Source organism: Podarcis bocagei (assembly GCF_964188305.1).
Source record: "Podarcis bocagei genome assembly, chromosome: 5".
In the NCBI taxonomy this organism is placed as follows: Eukaryota; Metazoa; Chordata; class Lepidosauria; order Squamata; family Lacertidae; genus Podarcis; species Podarcis bocagei.
Window position 1 is genome coordinate 17,860,480 of NC_138129.1, and position 20,667 is coordinate 17,881,146.

The following is a 20,667-nucleotide window of genomic DNA, read 5'->3' on the forward strand; positions in this document are numbered from 1 at the left end:
GACTCTGAACACTTCAAAAAATTACATACTAAAACATTGCATCCAGGAACCGACCTGTGTGCCTGACTCAGCTGTCAGGGGAAAGTGCTATGCATAGTACAACCAGTCTCATCAACTGTGGGAAACTGTGTAGCTACTCACACAGAGTCAATTAAGGTTTGGCAGACAGCCAGAAGGCAATCTGAAGGAGTAAGTCTGCCTGGTGATAACAGAGGCATGGAGAAAGCTCCCTGATTGGTCAAGCTCTCTCAAAGGAGTGATAATTAATGGCCTACTAACTGGAATGTGTTAGTTCAGTGTTCAGAAGTTCAGAGTTCTGTGTGTCAGTGTAGGAGTTGTGAGTCGTGTATGAGAGAGCTAGCTAAAGATCTGTGTTCTGTTCCTGTAAATAGTCCACTGTATATAATAAACTCCTAACTACAAGTTCCTGGTTCCTGCTTCATCTATCCTGTCTGCAGCCAAGTCGCCAATAGCTTCCGTGGATTCTGCGTGTACTCTGCTAGGTCTGGCTAAGGTCCTGCAACTAGTCAGAAAGTTGCAAAACACCAAATAGTCCCTGCCATGACTGAAAGGGGTCCAAGTTATAAATATACATTGTTAACTGAGAGCATACCTTGGAAACATGACGACAAGCAATGAATTGCCATTGCTGAATTCTAGAATTTTAGTTTGTTGCATTGCTTCCACTCTTCATTTCTCCTACTCCCTGTGCAGTTTCTCCCAAAATCTCAAAGCTGCACTGTTTTCTATCCCATACATCCTTCCATAATTCATTTGAATTTTGAGAGGCTCACCAAGATATTTCTGTCAATCTCCATTTCTCTGACCAGGCAGTTCTCTACACCACTCAGCCAGTCTCAGTCCAAAAGTACTGCTATGGTCAAGAGGTTCCACCCATCTGCCTACAGGCCAAAAAAAAACCCAATATGATGGTAAATATGTGTGCTAAAGGAGTTACTGGTTCTTAGTCTCAGTTGTGCAGTTCCCTCCTCCCTCCTGTTGTCATGATGGGAATCCAGTCATATTAGCAGCTCGACTTTTCTGATAGATCCAGGAGCCTATACATCAGAGCTGTTTCCTGGAAGGCCAAACCTATACAGTAGCAAAGCTAAGGCCCAGACTCCCTGACCAGCTTTGTTATTTGATACTTTATTACTTCTTTCAATATTTGTGTGAACCAACTCCACTGTACACACTCCTGTTTGTAAAATAAATGGAGATACTGCCCTACATAGGTTAGAACCCTACATGAGTCAAGCCATGACTATCATGACAAGCTCAATGGTGGAACAGCTGCTTTGAATGCAGAAGGTCCCTGGTTCAATCCCTGGCATCTCCAGGCAAAAATGTGACTGTCCTTGACTCTGCCACTTACTGTAGACAATACTGAGCTAGATGTACAAATGGTCTGATTCTGAATAAGGCACTTTTCTATGTTTTGTAAATTCATGTTCTGTTGCATCCAACAGTTGTCTCAGTCTGGGCTAACAGGATATTCAGGATCCATATTTCTCTTCACTAGTTTTTCCTCCCTTAATATCTTCCACTTCACTTTCACCACCTTCATATTAAGGCTTGAGCATACTATTTCACTTCATGTTTTGGTTCTCGCTTTATTGTTTAGCTGCATGTGTACAAGCTACTATTATATAAGTTCAGCTTTATTAAAAAGACCTATTGCAATATTGTTTATTTTTCTCAGCTCCATAACTTGAATGTTTACAAGAAATGAAATCCCTCGATTTGAGTTCGGCAAAGGATGTACGTATGTGCTTACCTCTTCAGATGCCATTGGGATGCAATGCACTTCCCAATAAGACATTGAGAACGTCAAGTCAGACTCTTATTACTTGTTGGCAGCACCTTAGATATGGTGCTTCTGTTGATGTTCTCAACCTGTGTCTCTCAGAAAACCTGCATGCAATATTTCAAGTGATGTGGCAAAGAGCATTTTACTTCTAAACTTCTAAAAGGCATTTTAAAACACAGGAGGAGTATGAAATGAAACATAAAAAGACAAGGGAAATGTCTGCTGATAACTTAGATTAGTCTTAATCAGACTTTAATAGACAGGGACAACAGATTCCAGTTCCAAAAAACTGGTCACCATTCTGAAAATTGCTATGCTCAGTGATCAATCAGGACACTGAAGTTAAAGAAAAATATACAAATATTTCATGTAGTTTATACATGTAAACTACATTATCTAAGATACCATCAAAATGAATCTTGACCAACTGATAGCATAGGACAAATCATCAACAGATATCAATTATATTCCAAAGATGATAATAATCACACACCAAAGGAGAGCTTCTTTTCTTCTGGATGTAACTATGAAATATAGCAACTTTCCAATATTATGTCTAAGATGTATATCTTTTGGTTGAAGGTTAAAAAATAACATCGCAGTCTTAATCCAGTCTTTGTTTCTTCTGTCAGCATCATTATTGTTGGCCAATTGTCAATGAAAGCCTCTTTGCTGGAGCAGTCTATCTCAAGGAGCACACATTTCAAATGTCCTCGGCTTTCTTTTATCAATGCTCTGACCGATAGGTGGGGAAAGTCTCTGTCCGATGGATCTTCAGTGGACTATCTTCTCCAAATCAGATCAGGGGGTGGAGGGGAAAAAATCATATCAGTCCAACTATCATACATGTAATGTCTAATACATGGGTGGGGAATATGTGGCATTCCAGTTGTTGTTGGACTCCAACTCCCATCAGCCCCAGACAGCAAGGCCAGTGATCAGGGATGATGGGAGCTGGAGGCCCACAGATAGCAGGACAGTTATATATATATATATATATATATATATATATATATATATATATATATATATGCTTTCGTAGATTTTCACGGGTACAGGAATGCAGGTTTTGGTGTCTTCGGGTGTCTTCCCGTGTAAGAGTTGGGGTGTCTAGGCGACGTTTCGACGAGGTCTCACTCGTCATCTTCAGGCTGGTGCTTTCGGCTTCTTGTTACTAGAACACTGAGATCCTGCTCTGTTCTAGTAACAAGAAGCCGAAAGCACCAGCCTGAAGATGACGAGTGAGACCTCGTCGAAACGTCGCCTAGACACCCCAACTCTTACACGGGAAGACACCCGAAGACACCAAAACCTGCATATATATATATATATATATATATATATATATATATATATATATATATATAAACTGTCCTGCTATATATATATATATAATAAAACACCTTTAAAAGCAGTAAAAATAACCAACAGAAGGTAAACCCCAGCCTAACTTTTTCTCAGTCAATTGGGACTCAGGAAGAGACCTGTGGTGTAGTGGTTAAGAACGGTGGACTCGTAATCTGGTGAATTGGGTTCGCTTCCCCGCTCCTCCATAGGCAGCTGCTGGGTGACCTTGGGCTAGTCACACTTCTCTGAAGTCTCTCAGCCCTACTCACCTCACAGAGTGTTTGTTGTGGGGGAGGAAGGGAAAGGGGAATGTTAGCCGCTTTGAGACTCCTTAGAGTAGTGATAAAGCGGGATATCAAATCCAAACTCTTCCTCTTCTTCTTCCCTGTCCTTTTTGCACAATGGATTTTTGATGCTTTTCAGCATCAATTAATCCTAGTGTGTCCTTACTCCTGTTGACCAGGCCAGCTTCTCCTTCCTGCACCTGCTGCCATCTTACATAATTCCATTTCACACCTTGCCTTCCACTTCAGATAAGGCTTGGCTTTGCCCAGTTTTTAACCCTAGAAATCTACCTAGCACTGTTCATGCTTAGCTGAATGTGGCTCAAATAACTTCTGGTCTGAATACTCTCAAACTAGGTTTGGGATTCCTATTAGATTAAGTCCAATTTCCATTGATCTCTTAATTTTCTCCCACATCTTCGTATGTTCTTTTGCTGTTCCAAATACGTTGCCAAGAACGGCCCCCACAGCTGATCCTCACACAGATCAAAACTTTATTATTTTGCCCACTGCACATTCCAGATAAAAGACTCTTCTTCAAACATAATAGGAGGAGGAGAAATCCCTATAGTTTAATTATCACATATTGGGAATATTTTGATTCATTTTATGTGCTTAAACACTGGGATCAACCTTCAGGTATACACGGCTGAACAAAGATGGGCATTTTCAAGACTCCTTCCTCCCTAGATTCTCAGGATTTGAATTTAGAAACATGAAGCAGCCACAGGAACTTCAGCTGAAGGTATGACCACCCACCTTTCCAGATCCAGGCAATGAAATGTTATATTGAACATTAGTGAATGTACTTATCCTGGCCACTAGATGTCCCTCAGAGATCATAAGAAAACACATTTAACATGCTGTCCAATGATTAGATGCATATATATGCCCCCTCCACACACACATATCTGTTTAGCAGGGGAGGATAATTAAAAACTTTATTATAAAATTTCCTGTGATCATGTGTGAGGAGATATGAGGTATAGTTCACAGCACTTTTTCAAAATGTCCAGATTAACTATAGAAGTGGAGGGAAGTGGCTGTTCTTCTAACAACAATCCTGGCAAATATTTGGCCAATAGCCCAGAAAATATTGGTGTGAAGGCTAGACAATATGAGGGAAATATCACCCAAGGGCTGATGGCATCCATCTGTCTTTTCAGTGGGGAAATGTCTTCTGATAAACTGATCACTGTTGGCTCACACATGGCCATGACACTACACTAGCAAACCTTGGGCTCATCTGCTCCCTCTTTTTTCTTCATTTCTTCCTTTTGCCCTTTCCACTTGTCTCCTGAACCTCCTAGTTGACAGCAAACCAGAGTTTGCTATTACAACCAAATTGGCAAACTGTAGTTTGTGCTTGTCCTTCAACCTGAAGCTGGAAACCATGGTTTGGAGGTGGCTTCCAACCCTGGTTTGGAGAGTGAGCACAAGCCATAGTTTGACATGGGAAGACAGGAAGAGAATCAGAGCATGTGAGGGAAGGAGGATGCAAGCCCATTCCTGGCATACCAAACCATCGTTTGGTGATACACGTGATATAGTACTTATTAATGAAAGAAGGCCTCAACTATTATTCCATCAGCTTCCTACCTTGTAAGCCAAAGAGCTGCCCAGTGCTGTGTTGCCTTGTGATGTGCTGCCAATAGGCACTGCGGGGCAAGGGGACCATGGTGCTGAGGGAAACAGCCCGGTCACTCATTTTCATCTGTAGCTGAAAGAAAAGGCAACGGACCTTGAGATAAACACATGGTGATATAATTCAGTCATGAAAATGTTGCGTTAAAACCTAGCTCAAGCTTGTAGAAGCTTTAGCTTGGAGATGTGTTACTGCAAAAGGAGCATTTTGCAAAATATGACTTGCCACTATTTTGTGATACTTCCATTATTCCCAAGTAAAGGTGCTGCCCAACTATGAATTTCAAGACTCTTTTTTTAAAAACTCGCTTATGCACAAATGCAGGTGGCGCTGTGGCTTAAACCACAGAGCCGAGGACTTGCCAATCAAAAAGTCGGCGGTTCGAATCCCCGCGATGGGGTGAGCTCCCGTTCCTCTGTCCCTGCTGCTGCCAACCTAGCAGTTCGAAAGCACGTCAAAGTGCAAGTAGATAAATAGGTACCGCTCCAGCAGGAAGGTAAACGGCATTTCCATGCGCTGTACTGGTTCGCCACAAGTGGCTTAGTCGTGCTGGCCACATGACCCGGAAGCTGGATGCCGGCTCCCTCGGCCAGTAAAGCGAGATGAGCGCCGCAACCCCAGAGTCGGCCACAACTGGACCTAATGGTCAGGGGTCCCTTTACCTTTACCTTATGCACAAACATGGCTACCATTGCTTTTTATGTGACTTAAGATAGATAGAGATAGATAGAGATAGAGATAGAGATAGAGAGAGAGAGAGAGAGAGAGAGAGAGAGAGAGAGAGAGAGAGAGGAGGTTTTGGGTCACTTTCCGATCCTCCTCAGCAAACTTTACTATTTATATTTGCTTTCTCTTCTCTAATCCCCTGCTTCCAGGGCAATAATAATATACCTGCCCTAAGGGCTTAATGTGCTCCATACCATGTATTTAAAGTGCTTTCAATGTGCATTTAAACTACATATCTCCCCCCCCCCAAAGAATCTGGGGATCTGTAGCTTCCCCATTACAACTCTGCAATTCTCAGCACCCTTAACAAACTACAGTTCCCAGGATTCTTTGGGAGAGGGGCAACTGGTTTAAATGTGCACTGAATGTGCTTTAAATGTATAGTGTATATCTGCCCTTGGATAAAAGGGTATCTGGAGAAAGGCATCTTCTTTACAAGTACAGTTCATCCTCCCGTCAAAAGTATGGGATCCACGCAACACTTTGTCATTTTTAGTAATTTAGTACCACTGGGGGGGGGGGAACGGAAGCTATAACAAAGGACAGTTTTGAATCTTTACATTTCCCTTTTGCGATTTAACTCTTGGTCAGTTATGATATTTGGCTATATTGATTTAAGTCTCATATTTAACTTCTAATTTCTTCAAAGTTCAGACAAAGACTAAAAGTGTGTGTGGGGGGGGTGGAATTAATATGAAATCAACTAGTTACAGTGGTGCCTTGCAAGACAAAATTAATCCGTTCCGCAAGTCTCTTCGTCTTGCGGTTTTTTCATCTTGCGAAGCACGGCTATTAGCGGCTTAGCGGCTTAGCGACTTTAAGAAAAAGGAAACAAACTTGCAAGAACTCGCAAGACGTTTCATCTTGCGAAGCAAGCCCATAGGGAAATTCGTCTTGTGGAACGACTCAAAAAACGGAAAACTCTTTCGTCTTGTGCGTTTTTCGTCTTGCAAGGCATTCGTCTTGCGAGGTACCACTGTATCTTTAAACACCCACACCAATCTAACGAACACTGAACATACAATAGAGGCTTCCGCCCACAGCATGTTAAATAAATATGGTCCCTCAAGTAATGCTTCAACAGAACTTGTAATGTTATCCTACATTCCAGTGTCATGGAAACAAATCGGAATCTATTTTTGGAATTGCAGAACTCTGTCAAACATTGCACCAAAAAAAACCACACACACACACACACCCCACCCCATTTCTCAAAGCAGAACCCTCATCATTTCGATTTCACTGTTAACTCCTATTCAGTGAAAATGGGAGTGATCATTTTTATTCGCAGAGAACATAAAACTTGCTAGAAGAGAACAGCTAGAGAAAAACAATTAGAAGGGGGGGGGAGCTCAAAAGAAAAGATTTTCATATATGCAATGTAATTTGTATACTGCTTATTTTATATAAACCTCCAAGCGGTTTATATAAAATATGCATTGAAATAATCAATGAAGTCAGAAATTAAAAATATGTAGGTCTAAACCATATCAAAATATAAATAGATTTGGCAAATATACATTATATATTAAAAAATACATATTAAAATGCATTCTGACTTGATCTATCTGGGTAGGTTTGCCAAAGCAAAAATGCTTTTAGCAGGAATGTCAAGGGGCAGAGACAGATAGGTAGCCGTGTTGGTCTGCCATAGTCAAAATAAAAAAAATTCCTTCCAGTAGCACCTTAAAGACCAACTAAGTTAGTTCTTGGTATGAGCTTTCATGTGCATGCACACTTCTTCAGATACACTGAAACAGAAGTTTAGAAGGATCTGGCAACTTCTGTTTCAGTGTATCTGAAGAAGTGTGCATGCACACGAAAGCTCATACCAAGAACTAACTTAGTTGGTCTTTAAGGTGCTACTGGAAGGAATTTTTTTTATTTTAAGTGGCAGAGAGTTCCTAGGTGAGACTCTCCTTCCTTGGATGTTTTCAAGTGTGGGCTGGAAGTCCATCTCTCACAGATGCTTGAGCCAAGATTCCTGCATTGCAGGGGGCTGGACTAGATAGATCATGGGGTCCCTTCCAACTCCATCATAATTCTATAAAAGGTGCTCCCAGATGTTTTATTTATTTATTTACACAAATATTTATATACCACTGTCATTTTTTTAAAAAAAATCGAAGTTGTTTACAGCAATAAAACATAAAACCATGCAATAAAAATATATATATGAAAAATGTTAAAAGCGGACATCAGTTAACCATTATGGAAGGAAATAGTCTTAACTGCCTGCAGAGACCTGGTAGAATAGAAAGGTTTTCAGCAGGCATTTAAAAGTTAGCACAGATGGCACCTGCTGAATCTCTGTGAACAGATTATTCCACAGGACTGGACTGATGACACTAAAATCTCAGTGTCTTGTTTTCAAATGCTTTGCAGGGGGTCAGACTAGATGACCCTGGGGGTGTCCCTTCCAACATGAGTCTTGCTGATATGGGAAGGACCAAAGATGCTCCTGCAGGTGATCTCAATGATCAAGCTGAGATATAAGGGTTCAGACTGTCCGTCCCTTGGAAATAAGTTGTTTAGGGCTTTGCGAATCGAAATTGGGTAGCAGCTTTCTCTAGAAATATAATTTTAATATTAACTTTTGTGAGTGACAGGCACCATCTTAGAAAAGGCTTTCCTTTTCCTCTGTCATGCATGAGGGAATGCTTGATCTATTGTGACATTTGCCTGATGCTTGCGTGCATCAACTTTCTTCAGAAGAATAGGCTTGTTCCTATGCAAATTATGCCAGTTGAAGCAATATTGCTCAAATAAAACTCATACGATTCATCATAAGATTTATTTAAGATGGCCAGAGCCCTGAAGCTGATAGGTAATAGAAATAAGAACATAAACGCTACTGAGTCATACCAAAGTACTATTTAGTCTAGCATCTGATACTAAATATGGATGATGATGTTGTTGTTGTTGTTACTTATACCCCATCCATCCGACTGGGTTGCCCCAGCCACTCTAGGCAGCTATTGAAAGGGGTCAGAGATTCATATAGATCACATGGAACATGGGCTATACATGTGAAGATACAGAAGATGTCATTCTCATATACCCTTTTTAACTTGCATTTCAGGAATGCATCAGGAGCTTAAAGATAAAGGTAAATGGACCCCTGACCACTAGGTCCAGTCGTTACCGACTCTGGGGTTGCAGCGCTCATCTCACTTTACTGGCTGAGGGAGCCGGCGTACAGCTTCCGGGTCATGTGGCCAGCATGACTAAGCCGCTTCTGGCGAACCAGAGCAGCACAAGGAAACGCCGTTTACCTTCCCACTGGAGCGGTACCTATTTATCTACTTGCACTTTTACATGCTTTCAAACTGCTAGGTTGGCAGGAGCAGGGACTGAGCAACGGGAGCTCACCCCATCACGGGGATTTGAACCACCGACCTTCTGATCGGCAAGTCCTAGGCTCTGTGGTTTAACCTTAGAAGTAGAGTTATAGCAAGAAGTATGAGGAGCAGGTATTTTACATTTCATGCAAAGGCTGAAGCCCACCACCCTACCGCATTTTGATATGCCATACATTACTCTTGTCAGGCTACAAGACTTAGATCAGTTGTAGCAACTTAGACAACATGCTCACTTCTTAGAAAGAAACAAAATCCATAAACCAATCTGCAAATCTGTTGCAGAGCCATTTCTTATCAGGCTAGTTAATTGAAAAGCAGCCATAGTTACAGACTTGTCCGATAACCCCATGCATGAAGAAATGAAGAAATTGAATGAGTTAACAAGGAGGAGAGGAAGACAACCCCACACTCAAATCTGTTTGCAATCTGAAAATCACAATCTGAACTCATGCTTAGGAAGGTGGCCTATGGATTTTATGTCATTACCGCTGACTGCTAGAGGATGACAGGCAGGGCCAGTAAGCATACCATTGAGTTTTTCACACTCTGTAATAAGTGGTCGTGTTGTTCTGCTATGGTCAGAGCTGCCGAGTGAACCTTCTGATAGATTGCCTCCCCATCTCTCGTCTGAAAGATGAATAGCCCTTCCCCTGTGTCACACATCCTGCCAGAAAGAGAACAGAGTAGGGTCACATGTGAGCGGACTGACTTATTAGCATGCATCTGTAGTAGTGCCTGCACAGAAATGTAACAGCATGAGGAGATAACAGCAGCTGATTGACATGGAGGGCCAGGCATTACTGTTTGGCAGAAGGAGGAGGTTGCCTTAGGTGTCAGATGCGGGGCATGGCAGCAAGCCAACAGAACTAGGGATGCCACGTGGCCTGCCCTGAATCCAGAAGAGCCTTGCTGGGTGGAGTGGAGCTGCTACATTAGTTTGCTGGCAGGTGGATCACTGTTACTTACTGGGAAGCAGAGTGTTAGAGGCAAGATGGTGGTGCAAACACACTGGCAGGGGTGCTAGATTGACTGTCCCAGTGCGTTTGCCTCACGCCAACCTGCCCACCACCTTCCTCTCTCCCTCCCAGTAAGAAACAACAACCGGGAAGATAGTTCAACCCTATCCAGTAAGCCACTTCTTCCTGTACTCCTAAGCTAACCTGCTACCCTCAAGCGTGGTGCAGCATACGGCTCTGTCATGAGAGCTGAAGTAAGAGTCAAGTGTCAGCCCATTTGGTTTCTGAACATCCAGTTGAAGTGGGGCATCTTGTCCTTTGCCTCAGACAACAAAATGTCTTGTTAATATGTGTTAAGTCAGGAAGCAAATAAATGCATATATGTGTGCATATTCATAAGCATGCAACTAATATAGAAGTTTAGATACCCAACTTCACAGCAGCTTCAATGGCTTGGCAGACAGAATTTATTTAAATTCTTTCTTTCTTAGATTTATATAAGAATAAAAGCCTTACGAAAACATTCAGTAGAAAGGAGGACACAAAAGCAGAATATCTCCCTTTCTATCACTTTTAATTTTTATTTGGAAGATGATCATCATACGTTCTGAAATTTCATCTATACTTGGGGCAGAAGTTATCAAATGCAATTGGTTCCACATTGAGCCAAAGTATCAGTCTTCTTGTTGTGGATAAAAGGACAATCTACTCATTCAAGTTAAAATATATACGAAGGATCTAAGGCATGCGAGTTGCATACAAGGGAATGATGTTGCTGCTCAGTTTTCCGTGTGGAGGTTTTCTGTTGTTACCCCCATGCCCCAATTAAACCATTGTTTAGTATGCTGCTGGCATTCAGCTCTAGTCAATATATGTATCTATGGTGGTTGCTCTAGATATGTGAAATATACTCAGAGTCGCAAAGTGATTTTATGCTCTTTATTCAGCTCATAGTGGTGAGGAGGAATGAATGAAAGTCCCCTCAAAGTATCTGCTTTATATACATTATTTACACAATGGGCTGCACATGATTGGTTAATTCTGGAATTCTACTGTAAGCCAATCAGGTTGTGGATTCACTTATATCTGGAGCATGATTGGGTGGTTCCTGCCAACCAATCATACTGCTGCATTGTTCTTGGACCAATCAGACTGCTGCATTCTGAATCCTATTGTTCTAAGACCAATCAGACTGCTGCAGTTTGGATCCTATTCAACTCAGTACATAACAATATGCCCAAGGCCTGAACCCCAAGTCAAATTGGGTGTATTCAGAGGCATGGGGATCTTGGTTGAGTGGGTTTCAAACAACCCCAGATTGCTAAAGGTCAAGTTGAGCTCTGGGGCCATTTAAATAAGGATGGGGTAGTTCCCATAATTCTTTGGGGAAGTCATGGCTGTTTAAAGTGCCAGCATAGTGCTTTAAATAAATGTATGGTGTGGAGGTGCCCAGAATTCCCGAGTCTGGAGAACTTGTGGAGCCTTGTTACAAATCATTCACTCACCTCCCAGCTTCGAATGTAAACCATGTTGAGTCCCGCCCATATCGTCGGAGGGCACTTAAAGGCCAAGAGACGAGCTTTACTCTGGGATTCTGGATGTCCCAAAGACAGATATTTTCAAACGTTATCTGCAAGGTACATTCCCCATGCACATCTAAATTAGGGGATGGCATCAAATACACATTGAATCTCTCTGGGAGAAAAACAAAAGATTTAGACTAAAATCCTTGCAGAATCAAAAACATCATGACAGACATTGTACAATCATATCATAACAGCATTTCTCAATGTCCAAAGAATTCTGCAGTTTTTCTTCTCATAACAGTCCTACAAAACAAGAGAGCAATTGGGAAATTCCACAAATGGGGGGAGGGGGAGTTCAGAAATAAATCCACCGCCTCTGCCACCAGAACTGAAGGATGATAGTCTGAATCAGTACACATGTAAGCTCATCACACAATGTAGGACCCTAGAAAATTGGGATTCTACAGTGTTCAAGGAGGATACACTAAAAGAAGGTCATGGGAGGCATAGCAAAGGTCCTTGTCCATGAGAGCTTCTCCCCCTATGTGGATTTTCCCCAATTTTTATAATGCTGGAATAAGACTACATTCTGCACATCAGAACGTTTAGTGTAGCCTTCTACCCAGGGTGGAAGACCACTCACAAAAAGTGACACCCACAGCTATCTTTGTAAAGTCTAGAATTCTACCAACTCATACCGCCAGTACTTCATTCTGCATGATGTGTAGAAAAGATCTCATCTATAGCATTTCCCTGCCTCAATGTTGAGACGATGCGTAACAAGGAACAGTATTCAGTCTTTAAAAATTTCAATTTTCAGGGACTTAGGAACTAGACAGCCACTGACTTCAGCCTTGGTTTCATATCCTTATGAAAGGACAATGGGAAGATGAATTTGCTATGGGACTAAGAGCAAACTCAACTCTTTGAGAATCAGTTGTTATCTGTCCAAAATGGCACCACCATCTTACCTGGGAGATTATTATTTTTGAGGGGGGATGACTCCAATCAAAGCCCAGTGAGGCCTGAGCTCAGTGGGCACAGAATGGGGGATAAATATTAGATAATGAGAATATGGGGGGCAGGATGCAATGGAATGGCATTTCCAGGAACAGGGAATGTATTGTTCATTGGAAGCTTCAATGCAAGCATTCCGCACTATTATCCTTAGCTTGATCTTTGCTCTGTCACTTTGACAATCTACAGGAAAGGGAAGTGATTGACTGTGTGAAAGCCTGCTACCAGTTTTAAAGGAGTTGACTGTGAAGCTGTTTGAGATAGACAGGCACGTAGCAAAATCTGTGCGGTTTTAGGTTGCTGCCAAGCTTGACGACTGCAAAGGACATCACACGTGGGCATGTTGGAGGCAGATCTTGCTTGTGTGCCTCTCTCCTCCCCATCTATACTTTGAACACTGATATCTTTAAACCAACCAATAAATACAAGTGTGCCAAGGGTGAAAAAAGCTCAGGTCCAGGGACTGAATGCATCCTCAAGGCCTTTTGACATGGCCTTCAAGACTCTTCATATGCCATGGCTCTTCCTCAGACTGCTCTCCTTAGCCCAAGCTCTATTCTATGGGTAGGCAAACTAAGGCCCGGGGGCCAGATCCGGCCCAATCGCCTTCTAAATCCGGCCTGTGGACGGCCTGGGAATCAGCATGTTTTTACATGAGTAGAATGTGTCCTTTTATTTAAAATGCATCTCGGGGTTATTTATGGGGCATATGAATTCGTTATTTTTTTCAAAATAAAGTCTGGCCTCCCACAAGGTCTGAGGGACAGTTGAACGGCCCCCTGCTGAAAAAGGATGCTGACCCCTGCTCTATTCCCTTCTCCAATATCTTGAATTGGGGTGGTGCTTCTAATATGTTGCCCTGCAAGGACCCTTGAATTTTCTCTGGCTGGCACATAACCTACTATACAAAAGTAGGAGTCACAGCCTTTGCACCTCCCATTTTTCTTCCTTCTGACTGGCATGCACCCACCTATCTCAACATTTTCCCACGCAGCCCTCAGCCTGAAAAGTTTCCCCTGCTTATGAGGCAGGCTTTTGACCCTAGAAGGATTCGGTCAAACACAGAACAACATATGAAATGACATATGAAATTCAAGGCAGGCTTAGCACTGTGCAGCAAAACGTTTCGGTTTCCTCTTTGTATCACATCTGAAGTTCAATTTTTTAAATTGTTTTTAAATCCCAGCTGTGTTACTGAGTTGGCGGAAGCTGAAACGCTTTAACTTTGGTCATTGCAATATATCCACATCTATAAATAGTGTAACATTGGGAGCAGCAGCAACCGTGGAGCACAAAACACGATCGCATGGAAGAATGTCACACTCTGTTGCACTGGTCCACAGTATTTATGGATTTCATGAGCACATTGCAGAGGCAGCCTAAACGTTTCTATTTGTAGTTGTGTAAAAAAAAAAAAGTATTTACATACCACTTTGTTCCCTCTCTACACCGGAAGCCAATAGGTCAGGTTCTCCAAGGCTAATATCATTAATCTGAGTCCCCAGGCACTCCACCTGCAAGACTTTACACCATTCATCCGCTTCAAGCTCTGCATATAAACGACCAAAAATCTGCATGTTGGTGTGGCATGTAACATTTATAACGTTTACAGCTTGCTGCGACAGTTACAGCTACTACAGCTAATGACAACCGCCCATGCCACTAAACCCACCTGATTCACAAGCAAACGTCCTGGATGTGTCATCATTAAAATATATCCCTACAGCGTGCTTCCTTGTGCTCTTTGGCAAGCGCAATATATTCTTCACATGATTAAGTTCCGTAACCTGGAGTAAAAAAAAGAAGAAGAATGGAGGGGGAAGGGAATAAAATAAGACAGCAACTTGCAGCTCTCATTAAGATCTCTGTACAAAGAGGTTTGTATGGAGGAGGCTTGTGTAACTTGTGACTCAGTGCACTGAACACAACTCACCAGGCATGTATGACAGGGACTTATAAGTTTCTGTATTTGTTTCCTGCTCAAGATGGCAAAAGCAAGATGGCTTGTTAAGGACCTGGGAGGATACTTTATGCGGCCGGATTGACTACATTTGGCTTCCTGGGTGAGGCATTCTTCAGGTCGGGTGAAGGCAAGGAGAAATGGGAATACAATGTGTTAATCTGTGTGTTCACAATGAATAAAAAGGATGCATCTGACCAGGGCCGTCTTACCCATAGGGGCTAGGGGTGCGGGGCACCCGGGCGCAGGTGCTCAGGGGTGCTAGGCCAAGAGTCCAGGGCCCGAGAGTTGAGTCTGGGAAAGAGCCCATCTGTCAGTTAGAGCACCACGGCAGGCTCTGCTGCTGCGGGCGGCTCTGCGCAGCGAGTTGGGGGTGAGCAAGCCAGCGAGGCTTTGAGGCGGCCGGCCGGCTCTGCCCTCCTGCACGCCTGGGACTGGGCAACCTGGGGGGGCACCAGGCGGATCTTTGCACCCCGGCGCCGCATATGCTTAAGACAGCCCTGCATCTGACAAGATGGATTCAGGGCCAGCACAATAGGCAGGGATCTGCATTACCAAGGTATGGGATTCTGAGTGCTCAAAGCTCAAGAGCAGAGGGCAACAGCAGCAGTTTTGCTGGTGTATGTGCACAAGAAAGACCATCAGGTCCATCTGACAATAGCTTGGCTCAGATGTGTGTCCTCCCAGATTTTTTCCACTTGGGCAGAGAACTGGATAATGATGATGATGATTCCACCCTAAGGTCCCAGGGCAGCTCACAACAATTTAAAGTACATTAAAAATAGTTTAACACAAAATAGCTGGGAATCTCATGATTCTACCACGTTGCATAAGGATTTAAGATGAGTCTGCTGGTTCAGGTCAAGGATCCATCTGGATCAGCATCTTGTTGCTGACCAGATGCCTTTGGGAAGCCTGCAACCTAGACATGAGTGCAACAGCATTCTGCCCACCTGCAATTCCCAGCAACCCTTATTCAGACGCATACTGCCTTGGATAGAGGGGGTAGAACATAGTCATTATGGCTAGTAGCTCCCGATAGCCTTGCTCTCAATGCTGTTTTTAACAATAATTTTTATTAGTTTTCAATTACAATAATCCAATGGTAGTCTCATGATAGCAATGCCAAATTACAATACAATACAATTACGGATGCCAATCATTCAGATGCCCAATTCTATAATTTAGGTGGCCTCCCTCATGCTAGAATTGATGGTTTGATGATTTACTTTGTTTCTGCGTTCCAAGATCTTATTCAACTGTTACATTCCATTCAAAATAACCATCCCTTACACAACAACTGCAAAATTAACAACATCCATTCGTTAAATGATTTACATTAAATGATTTCTAAACCCTATAGGTGAATCATTCAAACTATATCCTTATTCCTCCTGTATGTGACATTTATTCTATCTGTGGTCTTCCCAGCCATTGCTGCTCTCCATCATGCCTTGGGCAGAGTTAATATCCCATTGTTGTTTCAGAAGTTCTCCAGCACTCCGCTGCGTGGTTCATTGCTTTACAACTTCAACAGCAGCTGCAAAAATCACACTGTTCCAGTATATATCCTGTTTTCTCCATTTTTTCCCCCTCAGCCTGGGAAGGAGAGTGATCTGAGGCACTTCAAATAGCTCAGTAATGAACCTTCCTTGGCAAGCACACAGATTTCTTTCATCCCCCCGTTCAGCCGAAGATAGGCAAATATATTATTCTCAATGTTGACATTCATCTGTCTCAAGAGACAATGGAAGAGTATGCCATTGAGTCAAACTGTTGGTGAGTTACAGCGCCGGCTCTGGTTGCTGAGACCGATACAGGAAAGACATGTTTTGTTGCAGCTGGGGCAGATGAAGGTTTTACCAGTGGACTATGGCATTTTTTCTCTCTGAGCTCCTGCCAGTGGTCATTTATCCTGTGGTCACTGCTGTGTATACATGACCTGTCTGTCTGTCTCCAGGCACTGCGGTCATCTGCAAGGGAGTCCCACATGGCGGGTTACCGGCCTTCATGTCATGTTTGCAGATATCTTCTGCCAACAGGTCTGGTGCCTGAAGCCAGCTCCCCACAGAGCATGTCCTTGGGGATCTTGCCATCTTCCATTTTATGTCTCTCCAAAAGCCATCAGGTACCCTGCCATTCCATCAGGCAGACATACCGATAATTATCTACGCTTCACCTCTATTCCTATATATATTTCTCCTTCCTGCTTCTAGCCTTTCAGTTGATTCACACATTCAACTCCCAGTGGGGTCATGAGGCTCATGGGGCAGTCATGAAGAAGAAGAAGAAGAAGAGTTTGGATTTGATATCCCGCTTTATCACTCCCCTAAGGAGTCTCAAAGCGGCTAACATTCTCCTTTCCCTTCCTCCCCCACAACAAACACTCTGTGAGGTTAGTGGGGCTGAGAGACTTCAGAGAAGTGTGACTGGCCCAAGGTCACCCAGCAGCCGCATGTGGAGGAGCGGGGAATCGAACCCGGTTCACCAGATTACGAGTCTACCGCACTTAACCACTACACCACACTGGCTCTCATCTCACACTGACATCTCATCTTAACCTATCTCTCATTACTACATACTGCAGACAAAATAACAGCAGACGTTGTTGCCTTCATGCTTTGCTGGAAGGGTTCCAAGAAGCTTCTGGCTCAGCAGTGTTTGAAGGAGACTGGTGGACCAGATGCCCTGTGGTCCAATCCAGCAGAGTAGTTATTAGAGTGGGATGCAAAGATTAAGGCTGATCTGAGGCAGTGAAGGGAAGACCTCCCAGGGTGAGAGATCAGGTGGGTCCACCACTTTCTGTGTGAAACAAGGATTCTGTATTTTCTTTCCTCTTTCTCTCTCTGTTTTCACTTTTATTTACATTAGCTTTTTATCCTATTGTATTATGAGAAAGCTTTATTAATAAAAACAAAACAAATATTAAGTCTGATCTGAATGCCTAAATTTCTACCATATGTAACTAATACTACCTTAAAGTAAAGGTACCCCCTGACCATTAGGTCCAGTCATGGACATAGGCGCCGACTCCATGGGGCCTGAGGGGGCCCGAGCCCCCTCAAAAATTCGTTTGGGGGGGCTCCGCCCCCCCAATAATCTCGGGCGCCCCTCCAGCAGAGCGCCGCCGCCGATCGCGCGGCTCTGCTCCTTGGCTCAGCCTCCCTCTCGCCTTGACGTCACGGCGCCCAGCTACGGTCTGTCCGCCCCCCCTCTCCACCGACACCACCCCCAAACACACACACACACACACAACCTGCCCAGCGTGCTCCTAACGAGCGCCCACCTGCCAGCCTCAGTGTGGCTTCTCTGGTTCCTATTATGAATGTGATTTCTGCCTCTCTGTGTATAGAAGGCATCGACAAGGGTGTGTGCCCCCCTTTCTTTCTTTCTCTCTCCCTCTCCCCCCTTTCTCTCTCACACACACATACCACAGGGAAAGGCGAGTGCTGGGAGGTGGGCGGGGGGGAAGCGGGGGGTGAGGGGAGAGGCGGCAGCAGCAGCGGGGAGTAAGGGAGAATAGCGATATAAAATCAATTGCGGCTGGAGGGTGAGCGAGAGTTTCAGCTGGGCTGTAGGGCGGGCGGTGAGGGGGGGAGAGTGTGAATCTGTGGGGAAGGCGAGAAGGAAGGAGGGAGGGATAGGGGTGAGATTGAGAGAGGGGGAGGAAGGAGGGGTGGGGGAAGGAGGGAAGGAAGGGTTGGAGGAAAGGAAAGAAATGAATGAAACAGGAAGCAACGAGAAGAAGGAAGGATGGAAAGGGTTGGAGGAAAGGAAGGAAGGAAGGAAGGAAGGAAGGAAGGAAGGAAGGAAGGAAGGAAGGAAGGAAGAGAGAGAGGGGTGAGATTGAGGGAGGGGGTGGAAAAGGAAGGAAGGAGGGAGGGAAAGAGAGGGAAGGAAGAAGGGAAAGAAAGAAAGAGCAGGGAAGGGTTGGAGGAAAGGAAAGGAATGAATGAAACAGGAAGCAATGAGAAGAAAGGAAGGAAGGAAAGGGTTGGAGCAAAGAAAGGAAGAAAGGAAGTAAAAAGGAAGGGAGGGAGGGAGGGTGAGATTGAGGGAGGGGGTGGAAAAGGAAGGAAGGAAGGAAGGAAGGAAGGAAGGAAGGAAGGAAGGAAGGAAGGAAAGAAAGAAAATGAATGAAATAAGAAGCAATTAGACGAAGGAAGGAAGGAAGGAAAGAAAAAGCAGGGAAGGGTTGCAGGAAAGGAAAGAAAGGAATGAAATAGGAAGGGAGGAAGGAAGGAGCATCAAAGGGTTGGAGGAAAGGAAGAAAATGAATGAAATAAGAAGGAAGGAGACGAAGGAAGGAAGGAAGGAAGGAAGGAAGGAAGGAAGGAAGGAAGGAAGGAAGGAAAGAAAGAAAGAAAGAAAGAAAGAAAGAAAGAAAGAAAGAAAGAAAGAAAGAGGGGAGCAGTGGAAAGAGGGAGGAAAAAAAACAGGAAGGAAGGAAGGAAGGAGTACTTAGGCTATGTCTCTTGGGACAGGTTAGCTGAGCTCCTGAGCAAGCGCCCCGTGCCCCGCCTGCCCTCTTCGCCCCTCGGCCCCGTCTGCCTCCGCCCCCGACTGTATCAGGACCCCCGCCTCCTCCCCACCTGCTCCCTCACCAGCCAGCCAGCCAGCCAGCCGCGCGCCCTAGCCGGAGAGCCCCGGCCGTCCCCGTCGCGCAATCGGCTGGATCTCCCTTCAGCAGGCCGTGCTCACAACTCGGCCCAGGGACCCCCCAGCAGCGGATCTCCGGCCCAGCTGAAGAATCCGGCAACAAGCCACCTCCTCCCCAATCGCTCCGCCGAAATACGCTCCAAAACCCCCCAGATATGCCTCCGGCCGCCAAGTCTCGTGGCGCCCTGAGCGAGGGTCTCTCCCCAACACTGCCACCTCGAACTGCGTTCTCCCGGCTACCCGAGCGAACCAGCGGCAGGACCCCGGTATGGGCCCCCCCAATATTTTTTATAAGTCGGCGCCCCTGGTCATGGATGACTCTGGGGTTGCGGTGTTCATCTCGCTCTATAGGCTGAGGGAGCCGGCGTTTGTCCACAGACAGCTTCGGGGTCATGTGGCCAGCATGACTAAGCCACTTCTGGCAAACCAGAGCAGCGCACGGAAACGCCGTTTACCTTTCCGCCGGGGCGGTACCTATTTCTCTACTTGCACTTTGATGTGCTTTCGAACTGCTAGGTTGGCAGGAGCAGGGACTGAGCAACAGGAGCTCACCCCATCACGGGGATTCGAACCGCCGACCTTCTGATCGGCAAGCCCTAGGCTCTGTGGTTTAACCCACACCGCCACCTTACCACCTGATAATTTCTCTCATTCTCTCACTCACACACATGCACACACATTAATGTTCTCTCTCACACACACACACCATGCAAAGGGGAAGGAAAGACTTTGCCCAACCCAAACAAGGTGATTTTATTCTTGCCTTGTTGAAATCTAGCTTTCTTCCATATATTTTTCTCAATTAAATGAAAATATGCCATCATTTATTTGGTTACAAAGGCTTAATATTTTCAAGATAGCTTTAATCTGAATTCCAGGCGATATCCAGCATTAATCACACTCAGAGTACTTAATCATGCTTAAGTAATTAAGTTCATTAATATGATTGGGTCTCCTCTGAGTAGAAGGAAATGAGATATCACACTCTATTTTGAAACGCTTTCTCATAGCAAGCTCTTTATGAAGGTAACTGTATATGGATGAGGCATGGACTATTGGCTGCCTGTGATGGCTTTATGCTGTTTAGGAGGGAAGGAAGTAATAAAAGTGAAGCATTACTCGATTTATTCACGTTATCAATTCATCCTTAAAGGTCAGACACCGAAAGAGCAACTGCTATGCAGAAATCCAAAAGGCAGAGCAATATATTTCAACGTACATCTTGCAAGCCTCAGTTCACATTTGAGGCTTCAAAGTTCATTCACCTGAAGAGTAAAATTTGTTTTCTTTTTGCTACTTGTCCTTCCCACCATTTCACTTCATTTTGGCATCAGTTCATAAAGCAGGCAAGGAAGATTGTTCATCTCCCATGATT

At 44.2% G+C, this 20,667-nt stretch overlaps 1 protein-coding gene across 2 annotated transcripts in view; it reads right to left on the reverse strand.

Annotated features, from left to right (window-relative positions):
* Nucleotides 1-2,030: 2,030 nt before the first annotated feature.
* The window catches only part of DOK5 (docking protein 5), a 61,359-nt gene continuing 42,722 nt past the window's right edge, over nt 2,031-20,667 (reverse strand). The window contains exons 3-8 of one of the 2 annotated variants that reach the window (XM_081196649.1): nt 14,346-14,460; nt 14,103-14,222; nt 11,636-11,786; nt 9,703-9,838; nt 5,041-5,161; nt 2,031-2,596 (exon numbers count right to left, since the gene is read on the reverse strand). In XM_081196649.1, coding sequence (XP_081052775.1) covers nt 2,538-2,596; nt 5,041-5,161; nt 9,703-9,838; nt 11,636-11,786; nt 14,103-14,222; nt 14,346-14,460 — 702 coding nt within the window. In that variant the 3' untranslated portion in view covers nt 2,031-2,537. Of the gene's footprint in view, nt 2,597-5,040; nt 5,162-9,702; nt 9,839-11,635; nt 11,826-14,102; nt 14,223-14,345; nt 14,461-20,667 lie in introns of both variants that reach the window. The other variant, XM_081196648.1, reaches the window with a different exon arrangement.